The sequence below is a fragment of the Carlito syrichta genome, unplaced genomic scaffold, assembly GCF_000164805.1.
Source record: "Carlito syrichta isolate Samal-C Ts95f unplaced genomic scaffold, Tarsius_syrichta-2.0.1 Scaffold313344, whole genome shotgun sequence".
In the NCBI taxonomy this organism is placed as follows: Eukaryota; Metazoa; Chordata; class Mammalia; order Primates; family Tarsiidae; genus Carlito; species Carlito syrichta.
This window is the reverse complement of record NW_007257440.1, coordinates 691520-710925: the sequence shown is the minus strand read 5'-3', so window position 1 is coordinate 710925 and position 19406 is coordinate 691520. Positions and strand designations below refer to the sequence as shown.

Below are 19406 nucleotides of genomic sequence, written 5' to 3'. Positions count from 1 at the left end.
TATAGCAAGACATCGTCTCTACCAAAAAATCAAAAAATTAGCCAGGCATAGTGCCATGTACATGTAGTCCCAGCTACTCGGGAGGCTAAAGTGGAAGGATCACCAGAGCCCAGGAGGTCGAGGGTAAGTGAGCCATGATTGTGCCCCTGTACTCCAGCCTGGACAACAGAGTGAGACATCAACCAAAAAAAAAAAAGTACAGTGGAGTTGACTTTATGCAGTTATGATTTAATCCTGCATCTTTACATATGATTACATTTATCACGACTGTGAATGGTGCCATGTCTATGTGTATATAAGTCTTGATAAAATGTTTATATAGATTTGTATCTGATTTTCTGCCGCCACTTGGAGGTCCCTGGGGATGTACCAGCACTTCCTAGCTCAAAACCCTGTACTCTTCCAGTTTTACTTAGAATAAAGTCTAACTCTTGCCCTCTCCTGCAGTGATGCTGCTTCTGTTGTGCCAGCTCATCTGCCCACCCTTGGTGCATGCCACTCCCACCATTGCTCACTTGTTTCTGCCTTATTGGCCTCAAGGATCCTAGAGCATGGTGCTCTTTTCCTGCTTCAGAATGTGCTGTCTCCTTTTCCTGGAATGATGGCCCAAACTCTCCATTGCTGGCTCCTTCATATCCTCGGTCTCCATTTAAGCCTCAGACAAGACTTTCACTTCTTAAACATTTTACTGAAGTGTAACACTGCAGACAGAATGGGCATGCTGTGCTAAGTGTACAGCACAGTGACTTTTCACAAATGGGACCTACCTAGGATGTACCTAGCATCCTGGTAAAGTTCCCTTCCTTTCACTAGAGTTTCCATCCAAGGGTCACCACTCACATGACACTGACAACATAACAAGTATTATTGGGGGCTTTAACATAACACCTCTGCAGACAAGTCCTCCCAGACCCACCCTAGTGAATGAGATTCACCCTCTCGCCACTTCTGGCACTTTTCTCAGACCCTCTTCATTACCTACATATCACTTGCTCAGCTGAGTTTATATGCCTGTATGTTTGTTGACTAGCTGCTGTCTGTTTTTCCATCAAGATTGTAAGCACCAGGGCTCTCCTGAGGACAGACCCCCATCGCTCCCCCTGTAGCACTAGAGTCTAGCAGAGTACTGTGCCCACACTAAACCATCAGTAAATAGTTATTGAATTAATGAGTGGAACAAATAAGATTATCTGTGAATAATGTTCAGTAACAAGTGAAATGCTATAGAAGCTGCTTTCCTATATATCTTGTGTTTGTTTTTTTTTCCTCAGGGGACTGTCAAGCAACTCTTGCTATTCTCTGAGACTGAGGGGAACCCATGCTTCTTGGACATCTGTGGAAATTTCCTGGTTGTAGGGACAGACTTAGCTCACTTTAAAAGCTTTGATCTTTCCCGAAGGTACAGTCTTTGTCCAAATAAAAGTATTACATTTTAAAAATTAGTAGGAGACAATGCGGTGAGTATAAAATGAATTAGAAGCCAGAAAACTCCTTATGTTCTCATTTCAACATTAATAAGCCACTTCATGTTTGAAATGTTATGACTTGGCCTAAATTCTTAGCCCTTGCATGGTGGTGGAGCAGAAGAGGGTCAGAGGAGGGTTAAATAGGTGAAGCAGAGGTAATTTTTGGGGTGGCAAAACTTTCCTATATGATGAATACCTAATACTGTACATTTGTTGAGGTTCATGGAATTTTATGTTACAAAGTATGAACCTTAATGTGTGAAAAAAATTAAAAAATTCTTTAGAATGTTAGAGGACTCCAGGATAGAATACAGGAGGTAACAAAGCAATCTAACTGTGTTACATATGTATGAAACAACTTCACTGAAGGGTGTGGGGGGAAAGGTGCTGGCCTAAGTAACCCTGGGAAGGGGTGAGGACTCTAGAAGGAGCTGCACATGAGCGTGGCCCTCTAGTTGGTAAAGGTGTCTCCCATAGGAGTTCATACTCTTATACGCGTACACTGGAACCAAGCAGAGAAGTAAAAGATGGTATCTTGGGAGCCAACCATCTCACTGTTGGAGTGGACAGTTACAGATAAGCAAGGGGAGGGTGCTAGAATTATCCGTGAAATAATGGATTAGAGGGGAAGACATCCATATGAACTCTTGTTTTGATTAACATAGATATGGTTGACCACACATACAAGTAATTGTAGGCATGTGTCTGTGTACCAGTTAGAACACATACAGATTTCCTTGCTCTGCTGGCTGACAGGGCCTACAAGCAGCAGCAATCCCATAGCAATGAGCACACTGGGTTCCCAGATCTTGGTTTCTAATACCATTCTCCAATAAAAGAGCCAAGGATTACTGGAGAAATCAGCAAACATACAAATGAGGCTGTAGCATCTCATGGTGCTTAAAAAAAAAAAAAAAAGCCCTCGCAATGACTGGGGAACACAGACCCTTTGAAAGAGCTCCTAACAGCCAAAGTTGGAACAATTTGAGCAACAAAATAATGAAAGCAGTAGTGAATTATAACCGAAAGTAAAAAAACAAATGTTCATACTGATATAAATGAGTAAGTCTAAAATGAGGTGCTCTCCCACGCAGAAGAGTTCCACATAATTTATATAAATACCCCATTCTCATGGAGAGGGAGCATAACTAACTCCCACTCCTTAAGTATGGGCTACACTTAGTGAATTCTGGCCAAAGAGCACAGCATAGGAAGTGGGGACTTCACAGTGGAGAACTGACAGACTCTCCCCTGCCAGTTATCAGGTCAACATAACATGGATAATTCGGGTTGATAGCATGCACCCTTGAAATGATGTGATGAAATAGCACTTTACCTCTGTGGTCTTCCTCTCAAGCCTAACTCCAGTCTCATCATGAGAAAAACACTAGGCAAATCCCAATAGAGGGGTACCAGCATACCCCAACATTGGCAGGGTCATCAAAAACCAAGGAGAGTCTGAGAAATGGTCACAGCCAAGAGAAACTTGAGGAGACGTGATGACCAAATGTCATGTAGGTTCCTGACTGGGGTCCTGGGACAGAAGAAAGACATTAGGGAAGAACTGAGGAGACAGGAATAAAATTGTAAAAAATTATAATGAACTACCAATACATACCTAGCATCGTTTATATCAACAACAAACTAGAATAACTAAATATCACTGGCAGGGGACTAGTTAAATAAGTTTTCGTTTATCAATATGATGGAAAACTATGAAACTGTAGCAAAGTACAACGAAGCAATCTCCATTTTGCTATGAAAATCACCAAAACATAGTGTAAAGGGAAACCTACAAGGTGCAGACAGCATTTGTAGTAAGCTACTTTAAGAAGAGGATTAAGAATATATATATTCCTATTTGCTCACACCTGTGATCTCAGCATTTTGAAAGACTGAGGTGGGAGGATTGCTTGAGACCAAGGGTTTGAGACCAGCCTGGGCAACATGCAAGACCTCATCTCTTCAAAAAATTTTAAAAAATAAGCCAGGCATAGTAGTGCATGTCTGTAGTCCCAGATATTCAGGAGGTGGAAGCAGAAGGATTGCCTGAGTCCAGGGGGTGGAGACTATGGTGAGCCATGATTTTGTCACTGTGCTCTAGCCTGGGCAATAGAATGAGACCCCAACTCAAAAAAGCAAGAAAAGCTCACCTCCTGTATTCTAGCTTGGCCTCATGTCATGATGCACACACAACACCCAGGGTGAGAAGCAGTCGAGCTGCCCAGCAGACCTCAGTCTGTGAACAAAGGTTTTGGGGAGGTCAGAGAAATGGGTCCTTAGCCTGTGACTTGCCTGTAGACAACAAGTGCTTAATACAGACAGGAAGGAAATGAACCCTTGCACTGAGGCCGTTTCTTTCTCCCTGCAGAGAGGCCAAAGTGCACTGCGACTGCAAGAACCTGGCTGAGCTGGTCCCCAGTGTGGGGGCCATCACGTCCCTCAGATGCAGCGCCAGCGGGAACAAGATCAGCATCCTTCTCAGTAAGGTGAGGCCCACTCCCTGCTCTGGCTGCACCAGGAAGGCTGCTCCGCCCTGCCTCTTCACCCACTCGAGTCGCAGGCTCTGCCCTTCCTGGCTGGGTGTCCGTCTTGCCTTGAGCTCCTCTCCTCCAGACGGGTCTTTGTGTCCAGCTCCTCCTCCCTTTACCACTTCTCTCCCAAGTCTCTCACGTGCTTCCGTCCTCACCTGCCTGCACACTTCCTGCCTTTCCCTTTCTTCTTTCTTTCTTTCTTTTTTTTTTTTTTTTGTCAGAGTCTTACTCTGACACCCAGGCTGGAGTGAGTGGCATGCTCACGGCCACTGCAGCTTTGACCCGCAGGGCTTAGGTGATCCTTCTACCTCAGCCTTCCAAATAGCTGGGATTACAGGTGTGTGCCACCATGCCTGGCTATTTTTTGTTGTTGTTATAGAGACAAGGTCTTGCCAACTTGTTCAGGCTGGTCTTGAACCTCTGGGCTCAGACAGTCCTCTTGCTTCGGCCTCCCAAAGTGCTGGGGTTACAGGTGTGAGCCACTGTGCCCAGCCTTCATTTCTTGTTCATCAGAAACTGTTCTTTCTTCTTTAGAGAGCCCCTCACCTCTTCTCTTTTCTTCATCCCTCAACTGAATTCCCTTTGGCAGGAGAGGGAGTGGCGAGAACTGTTGAAGGTGTACCTTTAAGCATTTCACGTAGAGAAACAATGATGTTGCCCTGTTTTGGAGTTGGTTGGCCCCCCACAGCCTGCCAGTGCTGGTTCATTTGTTCAAGGGACCGTGACTGGTTGCCTGCAGTGGGCCAGGCACTCTGCTGGGCACTGCAGACTCAGGTGCTCTGTACCAGGAGGCCTCACCCCTCCCAGTGGGTGAGCAGACATCAGTCATGAAGGTAGTAAGTGAGTGAACCTCCACAGCTCGTGAGAGCTGTGACAGAGCGGTGTGTTGTGCTGGGATAGTTGTGCTGCCGTGGAGGCTGGGAAGGGTTCCTAGGGAGGTGAGTCCAGCTGAGACTGAGGCAAGAGTACGAAATTGAGGGCCTGGTCGGGAGAGCCTTCTGGGTAGAAGGGTAACAAGTGCAGAGAGCTACATGTGGCCTTTTCCTTGCTGAGAATCCGCCTCCTTGGTGGAAGGACAGGCTGAGGCTATGTGGTCAGTGAGCTAACAGTGACCTCCGGGCAAAGGGATAGAGGATAACATCCATAGCGTCTTTCTGGAGGATTGTTTCTAGAAGATGGGTTAAATTACAGAATCCACGTGGTCCCTGGCATGGCTATCCTGGAAGGTCTGGCTGGATTGTGCTGACTGTGTGGTGGGAGGGGCAGCAGTGGGGTCTGGTGATCGTTGTCTCTGGCATAGGAAGGGGCAGGGGCTGGAGGAAGACCTCCCCTGTTGCTCACCCCCACAGCAGGTGGGGTGGTAAAGGAAAACACGTGAAGGGCCACTTGCCAAGAAGGCAGATGTGTTGAGTCACAAGTGCCTGGGAGGTGGTGAGTGGGCAGTTCCATACTTGCGGACCCCAGGCCTGGCTCTCTGTGAGGGGGTGGGGCTAAAGGACAGTCTCATCCTTGAGAATCACTAAATATTGTCATGCAAGTGGGTGCAGGGCAGAGTTTCTCAACTTTGCACTTTAGGTTTTCTGGTCAGCTCTTAGACCGCCTGAAGCCTAAGCCACCCCAGGGCATCTTGGTCAGAATCTCTGGGGCTAGAAACCAGCATCCACTTTCCCCCCAGTTCAGCAGGTATTTATTTTTCAGTTTCAGTGTGAAGGTGCAGTCTCAGGAGATCAACACATGAAAAGACCCACACACTTGTCCCCAGGAAGTTGCCATTGTACTGCTGCTGCTGCCGCGGGGATAGGGCCCAGGGCACCTTCTTCCTCCTGCTACTTGAAACATTTACTTTAGTTAGTAAAGGCCCAAGGTGCTCTTTGGGGTACTAACATTTTTTCCTTAAAATAGGTTTTCTAAAAATTAAGTGGAATTCACGTAATATAAAATTAACCACTTTAAAATGAACAATTCAGTGGCATTTAGTACATTCACGGTGTTGTGCGATCGCCACCTCTATCTAGTTCAAAAACATTTTCGCTACTCCAAAAGAAAAACCCTTGCCCATTAAACAATCATTCCCCATTCCCCCACACCCCAGCCTCTGACAACTCCCAATCTGTGTCTGTCACTGAATTTTCTTATCCTGGACATTTTATAGAAATGCAGTATGTGGCTCTTGTTTCTGGGTCTTTTCCTGAACACAATGTTTTTGAGGTACATCCACGTTGTAGCAGGTATCAGTGCTTCATTCCTATTTATGGCTGGGTAATAGTCCTTTGTATGGATAGACCTCATGTTTATCCATCTGTCTGTCTATCAGTGCTTCATTCCTATTTATGGCTGGGTAATAGTCCTTTGTATGGATAGACCTCATGTTTATCCATCTGTCTGTCCATAGACTCCTGGAGGCCTCGCACTTTGGGGCACTTGTGAATGGTGCTGCTATGAACATATGAATATAACGCTATCCTTTAAAGTTCCCAGGAATTCCACTGGGCTGCTAGGGCTGAGGAGCGTGTGCAGAATCTGGCCTTTCCCCAGCATGTTGGGTGCTGCTGGACCTTGTGATGCCTCCTGTTCCTGGCCTTCTTTGCTGTGAACAGTACATACCCCCTCGTGTGCCAGCCCCAAACTGTGGTTGCCAGCCGCCCTCCTTCTTTATGGCCTTCATTTCGTTTTTGCTCACCTGTATGAGAACTGGTTTATCAGAATCTAGGTTCCTTCTGGTTCCCTTACTTAACCTACCTCAGCTAAGATGATATCTCAAGTCAGTACTGAAAGCAGCTGGACATGCTTTTTTAGAATTTGTTTTCAAGTATCTGAAAGTATAGAGTAGTAATTCAAAACATGTTCCATTGAAATAAAGGGCAGTTGATGTTCAAATCATGAATGCTGAAAGAATGCTATTCCTTGGAAGCTCTGTGGCCTGTGGCCATGGTTGACACCAGGGTTGTTTTTCTCAGACATTCACTGCATAGACCACCAAGCACAGCCCACAAAACTGCTGGTCCAGGCAGGCAGGTGACCTTCTGGCTTTCTCTTTCCCTAGGCTGACAACAGCCCTGATTCCAGAATCTGCTTCTACGATGTTGAAATGGACACTGTGACCATCTTCGACTTTAAGACTGGACAGATTGATTGGACAGAGATGCTGCCCTTTAATGGGCAAGAGACTAATAAGTAAGATTGTGGCTTGGGAGAATTTTGTTGAAAAATGTTTAAAAAAATGAAACAACATTTGGTTACTTCTCAGCTTCTACACAGCTTGTTGCTAAGTTTCATTTCAAAACGTTAATAGAATTGAACATTTACTAGTAGTGAGAATAAAAAGTAAACCAGAAACACACTTGGGCAGTTGGGATAGATCTGAGTCTTGAGTCTTTGTTCCCCAGGTTTAAGGTCAGATATTAGTTGAGTAGAAACTTGAACTTCTGTAAGGGCTACGGCTGAGTGTCTGTGAATCACAGGGAACGCAGTAGACCTCAGAACCATTGGCATCTCTGATGGCAGGAAGGGCATTTGTCTTTGAAGAGAATGTATTTCTAGGAAAAATAATTGTCTTTTTTTTTTTTTTGGAGTCAGAGTCTCACTCTGTCATCCAGGCTGGAGTGCAGTGGCATGCTCATGGTCACCACAGCTTTGACCTGCTAGGCTCAGATGATCCTTCCATCTCAACCTTTCAGTTAGCTGGAACTACAGGCATGCGCCATCATGCCCAGCTAATTTTTTAAAAAATTTATTGTAAAAACGAGGTCTCATTGTGTTGCTTAGGCTGGTCTCGAACCTGTGGTCTCAGGCAATCCTCTTGCCTCCGCCTTCCAAAGTGCTAGGATTACAGGCTAGCCACCGTGCCCGGCCTGTTGTCTTTCTTCAGGAAGTTAATATAACATGCATTGGTAGTTCCTTCTGCTACTAAGAAAGCATTCATGGAACTTTAAGTGCTGATATTTCACCCACAGTTCATGTTCGATTCCCGTGAAGCCACGTAGACATCTGCAGAAGGCCGATGAATGGAGTCAGCCTGCTTGTCACTGGAGATGCAGCAGCTGACACTCAGTGTGGGTCTCTATGCAGCGGAGTATGCTCAGAGCAGAGAAGTAAAAGTGGGACCTTCAGGCTTGCACCAGTGGCTCATGGAGGAGCAGAGAAATGTGACTGATGGATTGGGCCTCCTGTTTTGTTCTACTCTATTACTGCGCCATGACTTTTGCTAGCATTAGCAGGCCCCTCCTTTCAGACACACCTCTGTCCAGCCTCCCACTGAGTTCTCCCTGCCTCTTTACCACATGCCTTCCTCCCATATCTTTTTCCAGAACCTACTTTCACCTGGCGGACTTTACCATACCCCTCTGTTGGTGACTCCCCCCGAACACATCCATCTTCACTTCTCACCTTCACTTCTCACTTCTCACCTGGTTCTCCTTTGACCTCGCCCAGCCTCAGACATTGATACCTGACTTGGCCTGACTTCCAAGTTCCAGTTCTCACCCCGACACCACTTTTCTTTGGCCACCCAGGTTTAAAACATCGGAACTAACCTTTCCTTTAACCCCTGCTTCCTATGACCCAAGCCCTTGGTTTTTCTTGGTCAGAAATGTCTTTTAGCTCATGCTTTTCTCTCGCAACTCAGTGCCCACGTGTGCGACTTCTCTTGGGTGAGCCACAGGAGTCTCTGAGTCCTTTCCCACATCCAAGTCTCACCCACTGTCCTTCTGTTTATTCTCTTTTCCTTGCTTCAAAGGAGCCAGCTGTGTCCCTGGCATGTTGGACCCTCAGCAGACGCCCTGCCTGGGGCACCTCACTTGTCTCCTCTGCCCTGCTTTCTGCAGTGCTGCTGCCAGACATGGCCATGGGGACATCTCCAGTGTTGGGTGCAGGTGGCATCCGTAAGGGGTGTTCATGTTGTGCAGGACCGGGTTCTGTTCTGCACATGCACCATGGATTATGCTGCCTGGCAGCGCCCCACCCTGTACCCTGAGTGTGTTATAGTCCTGGGGTGGCGGATGAGACTCAGGGGCTGCCTCACTGCAGGTACCTTCCTATGAGGTCTTATCTGTTCTTCGCCACCCAATTCATTTTGTCTCCCTACAGTGCTTCATTGAGTTCTGGGGCCATAAAACTTTAGAAATGGGAGGGACCCAGGTACAGCAGGCAGCATCACACAGGGTCACTGCTGGAACAAGAACCCGGGACCGCAATCCTTGGTTGAGCTGGAGCCTCAACACTGCTCAGCAGGGGGTTCCGTCCACTGTGAAGTCTGCCTGTGAGATCCTGGAAGAGGAAAAAGATCTTTTTTTTTCTTTTGGAAGAATTTGGGACCCTCCATAAGACCTCCAGAGTCAAAGCATCAGGCTTCCATGTCTCTCTCAAACCAGACTTTACTCGGCCTCTTAACCAGTTTGTTAAAATCTGAGAAACTTTGTTCCGACAGGACGCTTGGCACCGTGGGGTGCAGAGGGTCTCTGCAAAGTTGAGACTGTGGCCTGGGGACAGTGCCTCGAGACCCACGAATGCGTGCAGGAGGTTGGTGACAAGAGTATTGCCCCTGTGTTGAGGATGCATTTTCCTTTTCTTCTAGGACCCCCCTCTTTGCAGATGAGAGACTGACAAACTATGTTCCCGTGAGCCATTTCTGGGATCAGGGTGAGCCCAGGCTTTTTGTGTGTGCGGCTGTGCAGGAAGTGCTGGGCGCCCAGCCGCAGGCCGCAGACCAACAGTCCCTCGCAGACCGGAGCACCAGCCCCACGGTACTACCTTGCCTGTAGCGTTTGTGTTTAGACACACGTAGTGACCACCTGCCAGCCTTAAGATCTTTGTAACATTGTCTATGGGAAAATGATTATGAAAATTCATACATGTGGAGTGGAGAGTTGGCCTCATGGTTCCCACTGGAAGGAGCGTCACTGTAGCTTCAGAACCGCTTCTGTGAATTGATGACCACTAGGTTCATTTGGAGCTGGGCACAAAAACTAGGGTGTGGTGTCTCCTCTTTGAGGTTTCCACCCATGGACTGGCTCCACCCTTTCTGTCTGGTCTGGCCCTAATGTCATTATTTGGTTCTCTTGTTACCTTAACTACCACGTGTTATCCTCCCTCTAGAACAGAGCTCTTAACGGAAGCTTGTGAACTAACCCTTTGGTGTCAGCATACCATGTGATTGAATCTGAGGCAGCATGCCCGACTGCTCATTCATTCCATCTTTCCGCGCCCCTCACACGAGGCAGATTCTCACCAAAGCAGTTTCCTACCTCTGTCCCTGCCCTCTGTTCTCACCAGCATGCTCCCCAACCTCTATGAGGCCTCCCACTGCCACACTGGTGAACTCTCAGGGCCCTGGAACTGTACCCTGGGGCCCGTCTACCCGTAGCCACCAGTAGGAGCTGGGACTCTGACATGTTCCAAGTCTTGTGTCTCACAAGACCTCGTACGTTCCCTGGGAAAGCCCAGCGATTTGCGTGTGTCTCTCTATAACCCACTCATTCTTAGAGGAATTTATGTGTAGGATCCTCAAATAAGTCAGCAAAAGACGGTCAGCCCTAAAACTTCATGACTTGTCTCAGCACCAAAGGAGTTTCCCTTCCCAGGGTGGTAAAAGTCTGGGCCCTTGAGATAATCTGCAGTCTGTGTCGATACCCTGAGATTTCAGAAGCAGATCCAATCCTTGCGTCTGAATCTCAGCAGGAGAATGTGTCGAGGTATCATCTTTAACACTGGATAAAGAAGAGGAAGAAACTGCAAGAGGCTTTTTTTTTCAAGATAGAGAGTATAGTGATGACTCCAGGCAGTGATGAAGGTAGCCCACTGTGAAGGTCATTTCCTGAAAGTTTGGTCAAGTAGCTCCTTTTGTCTTTTGTGATGAGGATGCACAACTGCAAGAATTCACACCATGGTAGCAAGGAAAGGCCCACTTTCCCTCCTCTCTTACTGTTTCCTGTTCAGAAGCTACTGCAGGAGAGGGACGTGGTCCTGGGATTGCTCATGCAATTGTGACAGGGCCAGCAGAGCACTCAGTCTGTGTTGTGTAGTCCCTGTTCTGTAAAGCAGAGTAGAGACTCTTTTTTGTTGCTGCTATGGTTGATTTTTAAATCAGAGTAAGGAAACCTAAGGGGAGAACTTTTACAACACTAGAGCTCTTTTGAGTTTCGTCACCAACTTGGGGTGGGAAGGATTGGCCTTTGCTACAAGACATCAGTTACTCAGAAGGATCTGGCTGTCACAAACTGCATGAGGTGCGTTCCTCCAAAAGATGTGCTGGTGTTCCCAAGTGGAGCAGACAGAAGGTTGAGAACCCCTGGTAGAGCCTCTGAGAAGAGTTGATGATCTGTGTGTACACATGCTCCTCTCTCTACTTTCTCTAGATATTTGTAAACATTCTGGCAGTGAAAATAGAAAGCAAAAGCAAAATAGAAAACTGCATTGCCAGATTAAAACTGGAGCGATATTTTTCTTTCTGTTCCAGGCCGATGTTTTGATCTTGTCATTCTTCATTTCGGAAGAGCATGGCTTCTTGCTTCACGACAGCTTTCCCCAGCCTCCTGCCTACCAGGCTCTTCTGGGAATGGAAGTACCCCATTATTACTTCACAAAAAAGGTATGAATCTCATGAAATCTACACAGGTATTTTCTCTTCTCCCCCCTGCTTGTCTGGGTTCTGAAATGTGAGATAGCCCTCAAGGTTCCATGGGGCTCACCTCTCAGTAAATGAGATCAGCCATCTGCTATGATCCGTCACCTGAAATTGTAGCAAACACTGAGGTCTCCTGTGTTGGGAAAAATGAGGCGAAGTGGTTTTGCTCTCGGGATAGACAGAAGTCATGCTGATGAGCAGCGTCACCAGGTGGAAGAGTTCTTGGTTGTGACTCAGGGGCCAGGACTCCACACTCTTCTCTTTTGGCTTTTCCCCTGAAGACTTGACATCTTTCAGTTTTGTGTGTGTGTGTGTGTGTGTGTGTGTGTGTGTGTGTGTGTTTTCTAGCTCCTTTCTTAAAATTACATATTCCTATATTCACTGTAAAAAAATTTGGTATCTACAAATAAAGAACCTAAGGCCAAAGACGGTACAAATCTCTATGATCCAGCCAAGAGATGTTTGTCATGAGTAGGCTGGTGCCTCCTTTCTGGAGGTTTCTGAACCTACGTACATGTATATGAGTCACATGCATGGATGTATTTCAGTTTTTGGTAGAATGGGATCATTGCTGCACACGTGTGTAGTTACCCCAATAGGTTATTTAGAATGAATTATTTACTTTCCCTGGGACTTAGTCCCAGCATCACCAAGGTCCATTCTAGACTGAAATCAAATCATTCTCTGCTTCTGGAATGATGTGCTGATTACAGGATCAGTGGTTTATCTTCAGAAAAGTGACACATGTTTGCCCCAAGAGCAATCTGAGACCAGACTGGAGTGCTCAGCCCTGAGTGAATGGCTCCACTTGCCACCCGGCCAGTTGTTCTCAGCCTCCGGGAACACCCAGAGCATGTATGGGGCTTTCCCACAAAGGAGCCTTGGACCTAAGGACTCAGGATTGTGTCTTGAGCTGACGCCTGTTGATGAGCCCCCACAGGTGAGGGACTGGGGGCCACCAGCTTCTCAGGACCTGGGGTACCGCTGGCTGCTGCTGTTTCCATAAAATGCAGACATTTCTCTCCTGTAGGACTCACACCTCAACGAGCATGTGGGTCGGCTTCCCTGCCATTTTCTTCTTACTGTCATATCAGAGGAAGGACTAAACTGTGTAGACTTTTACCTAGATTGTTTTTGGCTTTGTGCATAGATGACTTTACTTTTTTATTTCTTTATCTATTTATTTATTTATTTTATTTTATTTTTTGAGAAAGTAAGGAGTTTTGTTAAGACAGGAAAGCTCCCAGCAGTGAGAGGGGTACCAAAGAGTTGCTCTAGGTGACTTTAAATCAGTCTTAAGAATGAACTGTCTCCTTTTACAATTTTGTATAATTAGCATGTGTTACTTTTGTATACAAAGGTGGGGGCACTTAAACTGGGATGGAGGGAGACTAGACTCAGAGGGACATTTAGAGAAGAGGAAGGACAGTCCTGTGTGTGGCTGTGTCTACATAGCCACAGAAGCTAACGCTAACTTCACTGTGTAAACTGCCATCATAGCCAAATCAAGTGTATGGTCTCTACCCAGACCTCCCAGAGCTGGTATTTACTTCAACAGGATTTGGCATAAAGAATATGGGGGTAGTGCTGCTCCTTGATTTGTGGCAGTTATATGACCAGATGTGGGCAGGTCTCTGGTTCTCATTCTCCTAGAACCTCGTGTACAGCCAGCTGCACCCAGATGCGGCGTGTGAAACACGAATGCATTGGTGTGCGGTTGGCTCTGTTTTTCCCAGGTCACCACATGACTATTGGCCTGATGGGTCACATATATACTGAATCTTTGCCTGCGGTAGAATGGATTGATCTTTGTGAAGACTGGAAAGTATCGATGTGATTTGCTAGCGTAAGGAGTCCCTGCTACCTGTCAATACATGTTTTCTTTATTCCCTTATTTTAATAGATTAGTATCACCAGAATGGCATTTTCCTGAATTTCAATCTATTTTATGATCCTTATGCACTTTAATTTTGCTTTGATTTGAAGATTCAAAAGTTCTGAAAGATATTTTAAGTTCTTTCTATTGAGTTTTTCACCATTAGTTTACATTATGGATTTCTGTTTCTTCTACGCATTCATGTGTCTTTTCTTTTCTCTCTCTCATTTCTTGTCTTCTTTTATGCACCACTGCTCATAGTTGTTGTTTCAGAGAGGAGGCATGTATAAAGCAGCTGTAAGTACAGACATCCAGGTGGCTGTTCTGTTACCTTCGCTTTGTAGTTTTCCCAGATCCTTTTCTCTCTTTGTGTTAAGCTAGTGTGTTGTCTGTGTCCTGGTACTTTCTGCTGAGCTTGCATTTTCGTTGTAACGAGGTTTGTTGGGAAGCCAGAGATACTTGGTGTCAGCCCTCTATTTGCACATGGCGCCTTGTCACTTAGCAGAGCTTATAAGTGGCTCCCTAGCTTTAGTCCAAGCTTGGACATGTGACACAAGAAGCTATCCCACTGGTGTGTGTGATATGGGAAGTACTTAGTTTCCCACATTTGAAAAACAGGGAGTTTGATTAATTCAGCTTTTAAAATGGAGTGAGAAATAGCCATAGGGTGTTTTGCTCCTTTAAAGCTGCTTTCATTCAGATTTTTTTCTGCCTACATTCAACTACTTTCTCCAAGGGTTGAGAATAGTGGCTTAGAGTCCAGCAGCTCTTGGGCCTCAGCCCTTGCACTGTGTAGCCAGTTGGCTGTGACATGGGATAGATAGTCCCTTACTCCCAGGGCTGTAGGCAGATGCGATCATCATGAGAATTCCTGGGTGCGCTCACACAGCAAGCTGGGTCTCACTAGATCCACATCAAGGCTGACGTTGTTGTGGAAAATTAGGCTGATTCCTCGCAACGTATTAAACCAGAGCAGGCAAGAGTTCCTGTTGCATTTGTGTACATGCAAGGGGGACCCAAAAAAACCCAGAATTATCTTTTGGAGGGTGGGCTCCTTGTAGTGCAGACTTCCCCCACTAGGTAGATCTTCTAGGAATCCATCAGCGTCAGTGGACCAGCTACTGTTGTTGTGAGAGGCTACATTCAGCTTCAGTGACTTTTATTGGAGATACTTTTAATGCGTTCGCCCCTTTTTTAATGAGTAATTTATGTGAATAAGCTGCCTACATAGTGCTGAGTGGTCAGCAGTTTTTGACCAAAAGTGGTATGACCCCCATACCCTCCTCTCCCTATTCATCTGGTCTCCCTCTGAGTGGCTATTTTTATTTCTCTGCATGAAAAAACTCCTCAAAGGAAAATGATTTGCCAGTGTGAAAGAGGTGAGACAAAAAAATGGCAGAAGCACTAAAAGGCATCAAAATTGATAAGTTCAAAAACTGTTTTGAGTGGTGGAAAAAGTGTCTCGAAAGATGTCGTGCATCAAACTGAGTGTTTTGACAGTGACTGAAGTTTAAACATGTAAGAATAAATACACACTTTTTTGTAAATTCCGGGGTTTTTTGGTCCCCCTTGTACAGCTTCTGACAGTTTCCTACACAGTGTAGAACGAGCCCAAACCCTTTATCACTCAGTGGATTGTGTGTGGCCCTGTTACAAATATCCATGGACTCTAGATTCAAGCTGCCCAGTCTGAGGGCTGCCGTGAGGCCCTTGCCCATGCTCCGTGCTGACCTGGAAGGGCCTCCCCACCCATGGCTGGGTCTGACAATCCCATCCATTTTTTTCAAGGCCCAGGTCAGCTTCTGTGTCCTCTGTAAGGCCTGCTCACTGGCACTGCAGGTCAACTTCTAAAGGAGGCACTGCAGGTCAACTTCTAAAGGAGATTGGGGAATTGATGGGGCTGAGCTGGGAAGGCAGGTGGTGGGAGTCACCCCTCAGGAAGTTACAGAGTAGCAGCAGATGGAAGACTTCCAGGGAAGCCTGGCCCAGGGAGGGTGTATCATGACCCCCCCCACAGGGAGTATGCAAGCAAGTCAGAGGAATGGGACTGCAGAGACAGAGAAGTAAACAGGGGTGGGGCTCTGCCCTGGGCCTGGGGCGCAGAGCCTCTGATCCAGCAGGGAGAGAGGAACACATGACTGAAGAGAACATGAGCAGTTGAAAGGACTTGTCACAGGGACAGCATTCCCCCTGGGATCTCTTTCTTCAAGGTGCCAGATATAAAAAGATGCCCAGGCAAGGAGGCTGTCCCCACACACAGTACAAGCTTAGAATTGTGCTTTTATGTTAGGATCCATTGAAATGTTCCTCTTTGTGTGCCTATTGGGGAAGTGTTATAGTAGGTTGATGACATGTCTGAAAAACACAAGTAGAGGGTACATGAGTAAGCCAGGTTATTGTTTTGGAAAATTCTACCTGAAATTATGCTGCTGTTTCCTAATTTCAGGAGAGCTTTTGGATATGTATACATGTAAAAAAAAGTCTTTGTAGTTGACAAACATACCTGGGACATGGGAACTGTTACAGCCATTCTTTTTTAATATTATTTTAATTTTAAATTAAAAAAAATTTTTTTTTGAGTCAAGGTCTTGCTCTGTCACCCAGGGTGAAGTGCAGTGGCACGATCACAGCTCACCGCAGCTTTGACCTCCTGGGCTCAGGCAGTTCTTCCACCTTTTCCTTCCAAGTAACTGGAATTATAGGTGTGCGCCACCACATCTGACTAATTTTTTTTTGTAGAGACGAGGTCTTGCTGTGTTGGCCAGGTTGGTCTCGAACTCCTGGGCTCAAGCAATCCTCCTGCCTCAGCCTCCCATAGTAATGGGATTACAGGTGTGAGCCACTGCACCCAGCCTGGTATAATCATTCTTAACTGTTGAAAATTTGAGATTAGTGAGTTAGAGACTGAAAAATGAGTTTGCAGGGATATAGCCTTTGTTTATCCATTATCTAAAACCAGAGCCAAAAGCTCTGATCCTTTCCAGTGATGCAAAGGTTTTCAGTGCATCTGGCAGGGACTCCTTGGCCTGTTGCTGAATACCCATATCTGTCTGCAGATACATGTTTTCCCCATAACTGAGATAAATCTAGAGGAAGAGCTAGGGTATAGGCACTTGCTTTACATAGGAATCGACAAACAAATGGGGCCCTTTGTCATTTAGCCTGAAGAAGCAGATAGAGAAGACAAGGAGGATTCTGGGTATCATCATACCCCCCAGATGGTCGCCTGGAGACCCCTGCGAGACTTCGTCGGGCTAGAGGACTGTGACAAACCCACTCGGGATGCCATGCTCAACTTCAGCTTCTTTATCACCGTTGGAGACATGGACGAAGCCTTCAAATCTATCAAACTCATCAAAAGGTGAGGATTTCATTCCCTGAGATGTCTGGAGATGATGTACACACACCTCTTAGGTTCTTTCCTTTCTTTATGCCTTTCTTCTAAATTAGCTTTTTAAAATCATTAACTCTCTTGTGACTGTGTCATGGTGTATTTCATGGTCTTTCCACTCAATGAAATGCCACCAAGCTCACAGATGCCAGGGCATACCTGGTACACTGCTGCACAGCAGATACGTTTCACGATGCCCAGGAGGCTGTGGGCAGCCAGTGAGCCTGGCTGTCAGCCTCAGTGGTGCTGGGAGCCTCTCGGGCTATGTCATTGTTTTGGTTTATTTTGAAGTATTCTGGACGCTTCCCAGTCAAAAGTTCTGCAGTTGCTAAATACTTGTAATGCCTGTCTCTCTGGGAGTAATTCCTCATAAACAGAAAAGGTTTTGCTAAGTAAACACTAAAAACAGCAAAGCAAAAACAGAATTAAAATTGCTGTAAAAGAAATTATCATTCAAGGGCTGACTAGAAGCACCATTCCTGAGAGAATTCAGAAATTCTTTGCAAGAGCATTTGATGGATTTTTATTTCTAACGGGCCTGGGTGCAGTGCCTGACACTTGTCATCTCAGCACTTAGGGAGGCATGAGAGGATCGCTTGAGCCCAGGAGTTTGAGACCAGCCTGGGCAACATAGTGAGACCTCATTTTTATAGAAAATATAAGAATGGCCTATGTTGTAGTCCCAGGTACTCTGGAGACTGAGGTGGGAGGATTGCCTGAGACCAGGAGGTCAAAGCTTCGGTGAGCTGTGCTCATGCCCCTGCACTCCAGCCTGGGTGACAGAGTGCAACCTTGACTCAAAAAATATAAATTCCAAAGGGTAGAAAAAGTATTGAAGAGCGAATATAAAATGGGAAAAGAAAGGCATAGAATTAAGTTGCCTGGAGTGAGGACCTCCCTTCATCTGGCAGTGAAGATGCCTGTTACACAGAAAGTGCCTCACAGAATGTCCCAGAGGGTTCAGGACCCCGGCCCACTGTCCTTCTGTAACAGCCTGGCCAAACCTTCATTCCCTCTGGGCAGGGCTTATCCACACTAGCTGTGTAGACAAGGACTTTCCACTGTGAATGTGCATCAGAGAGGCTGAGTGCCACAGCCCGGCCTTTCTCTGATTGCTTTTCACTTACTATAATCATGACCACAGACGTAACTGACCATGTGGCCGAGTTCAAAACTTTGATATACGCTTATAATGTCATGTGCATAATATTAGCAGAATTGTACAGTCTTAGATATTCCATTATTCTTTTAAAACTATTCTTTTTAGCATATGATTGGAAATAAAAATTCCTTGTAGAAAAAAAGTCGAGTGGGGGATGTCAGGAGCCAACTGTTTGCGTCAGTGTGTTTCGTGGACACGAGCCTGTTTATCTGCACTGTGTGCTAGGCATGTCGCAGATGGTCAGTCCATAAATGCTTTCTAATTATCATCAATTGAAGACAGATTCCTGGAGCAACACGGGCTCAAAATCCAAACTGATCACTTTATGCTTGCTGGAAGGTTGGAAGCAGTAAGGCTAAACATTCAATAGCAGGTGGGTAGCCAGGTGGCTAGGCCCTGGCTTTGCATGCTACCACCAGCTCCATCGTGTTTCTCCTTCTGGCAGATGCCAATCGTGAGCCCTGCCTTTGGGTGGCTGTGGGGTTGAGCAGTACAGCACCGGTCAGAGGAAGCGTCCAGGCAGGGCCCCAGGACCATGGTTACAAATGTGGTCAGGCAACCATGGTCATAGGTTTTGGGTTCTGGGGAACATGGGTCAGTTTTGGCCCCTGAGGTGCAGATCTTAGATGTTTTTGCCCAACCCAAGGAGTTATGGACTATTCATCTCTTACAGATTTAAGAAACAGGGCTCTTTGGAATCAAGGTAGCCTCATGGAGGTGTTTTGTGTCCCACCAAGCATTCTGCTGAAGAGAGGTTGAAGATTTTTCTTGGGGGAAAAAAGTGAACCTGTCTTCTTGAATTTTTTTAAAAAGCAAATAGACTTCTTTCCTCTTATTCTGCTAGCTGTTAATTAGAGAGTCTGTAAGAACATAGGCTTTGGAGACTCGGTTGAACAGGCTCATGAATAAGGGCGTGGGCTCCCAGGTCTTTGAATAGGTCACTTCAACTCTTAATGTCAGTCCCCAAAAAAAATCACAGAAAAATTGGTCAAATTTTTTCACCCATGTGGCAGTATAGGTGGATAAAACACAAGTTTTAGACAGAATTAAGAGGTTTGCATTTATTTTTAACTTAGAAAAATAATCAGGAGAGAAACATACACGAACATGAGTCTGTTAAAAATCATTACTATCTGGTTATAAATTCAGACTCACTCAAGGAATATCATGGATATTTCAACAAATCTGCCTGGGTGTTCTGCTTTACCAAAGTGTAAAATATGGCTGGGGATGCCCCTCTCTGAAGATGTCGAATAAATTAATCCCAAACCAAGGTGGAGAGCAGGGTGGCCACGCACTGCCTTACCTGTGCCTCAGGGTCTAGCCTCCACCCTTGAAACATGTGTGAGTGGGAAG

The 19406-nt window shown here is 46.0% G+C and overlaps 1 protein-coding gene across 1 annotated transcript in view; it reads left to right on the top strand.

The window, feature by feature from the left end:
* Positions 1 to 19406, top strand: part of IFT140 (intraflagellar transport 140) — an 87096-nt gene that overhangs the window by 25399 nt on the left and 42291 nt on the right. The window contains exons 12-17 of the mRNA XM_008070305.2: positions 1272 to 1399; positions 3838 to 3955; positions 7044 to 7174; positions 9573 to 9741; positions 11454 to 11585; positions 16659 to 16858. Of these exons, the coding sequence (XP_008068496.1) occupies positions 1272 to 1399; positions 3838 to 3955; positions 7044 to 7174; positions 9573 to 9741; positions 11454 to 11585; positions 16659 to 16858 (878 nt within the window). The remainder of the gene's footprint in view (positions 1 to 1271; positions 1400 to 3837; positions 3956 to 7043; positions 7175 to 9572; positions 9742 to 11453; positions 11586 to 16658; positions 16859 to 19406) is intronic.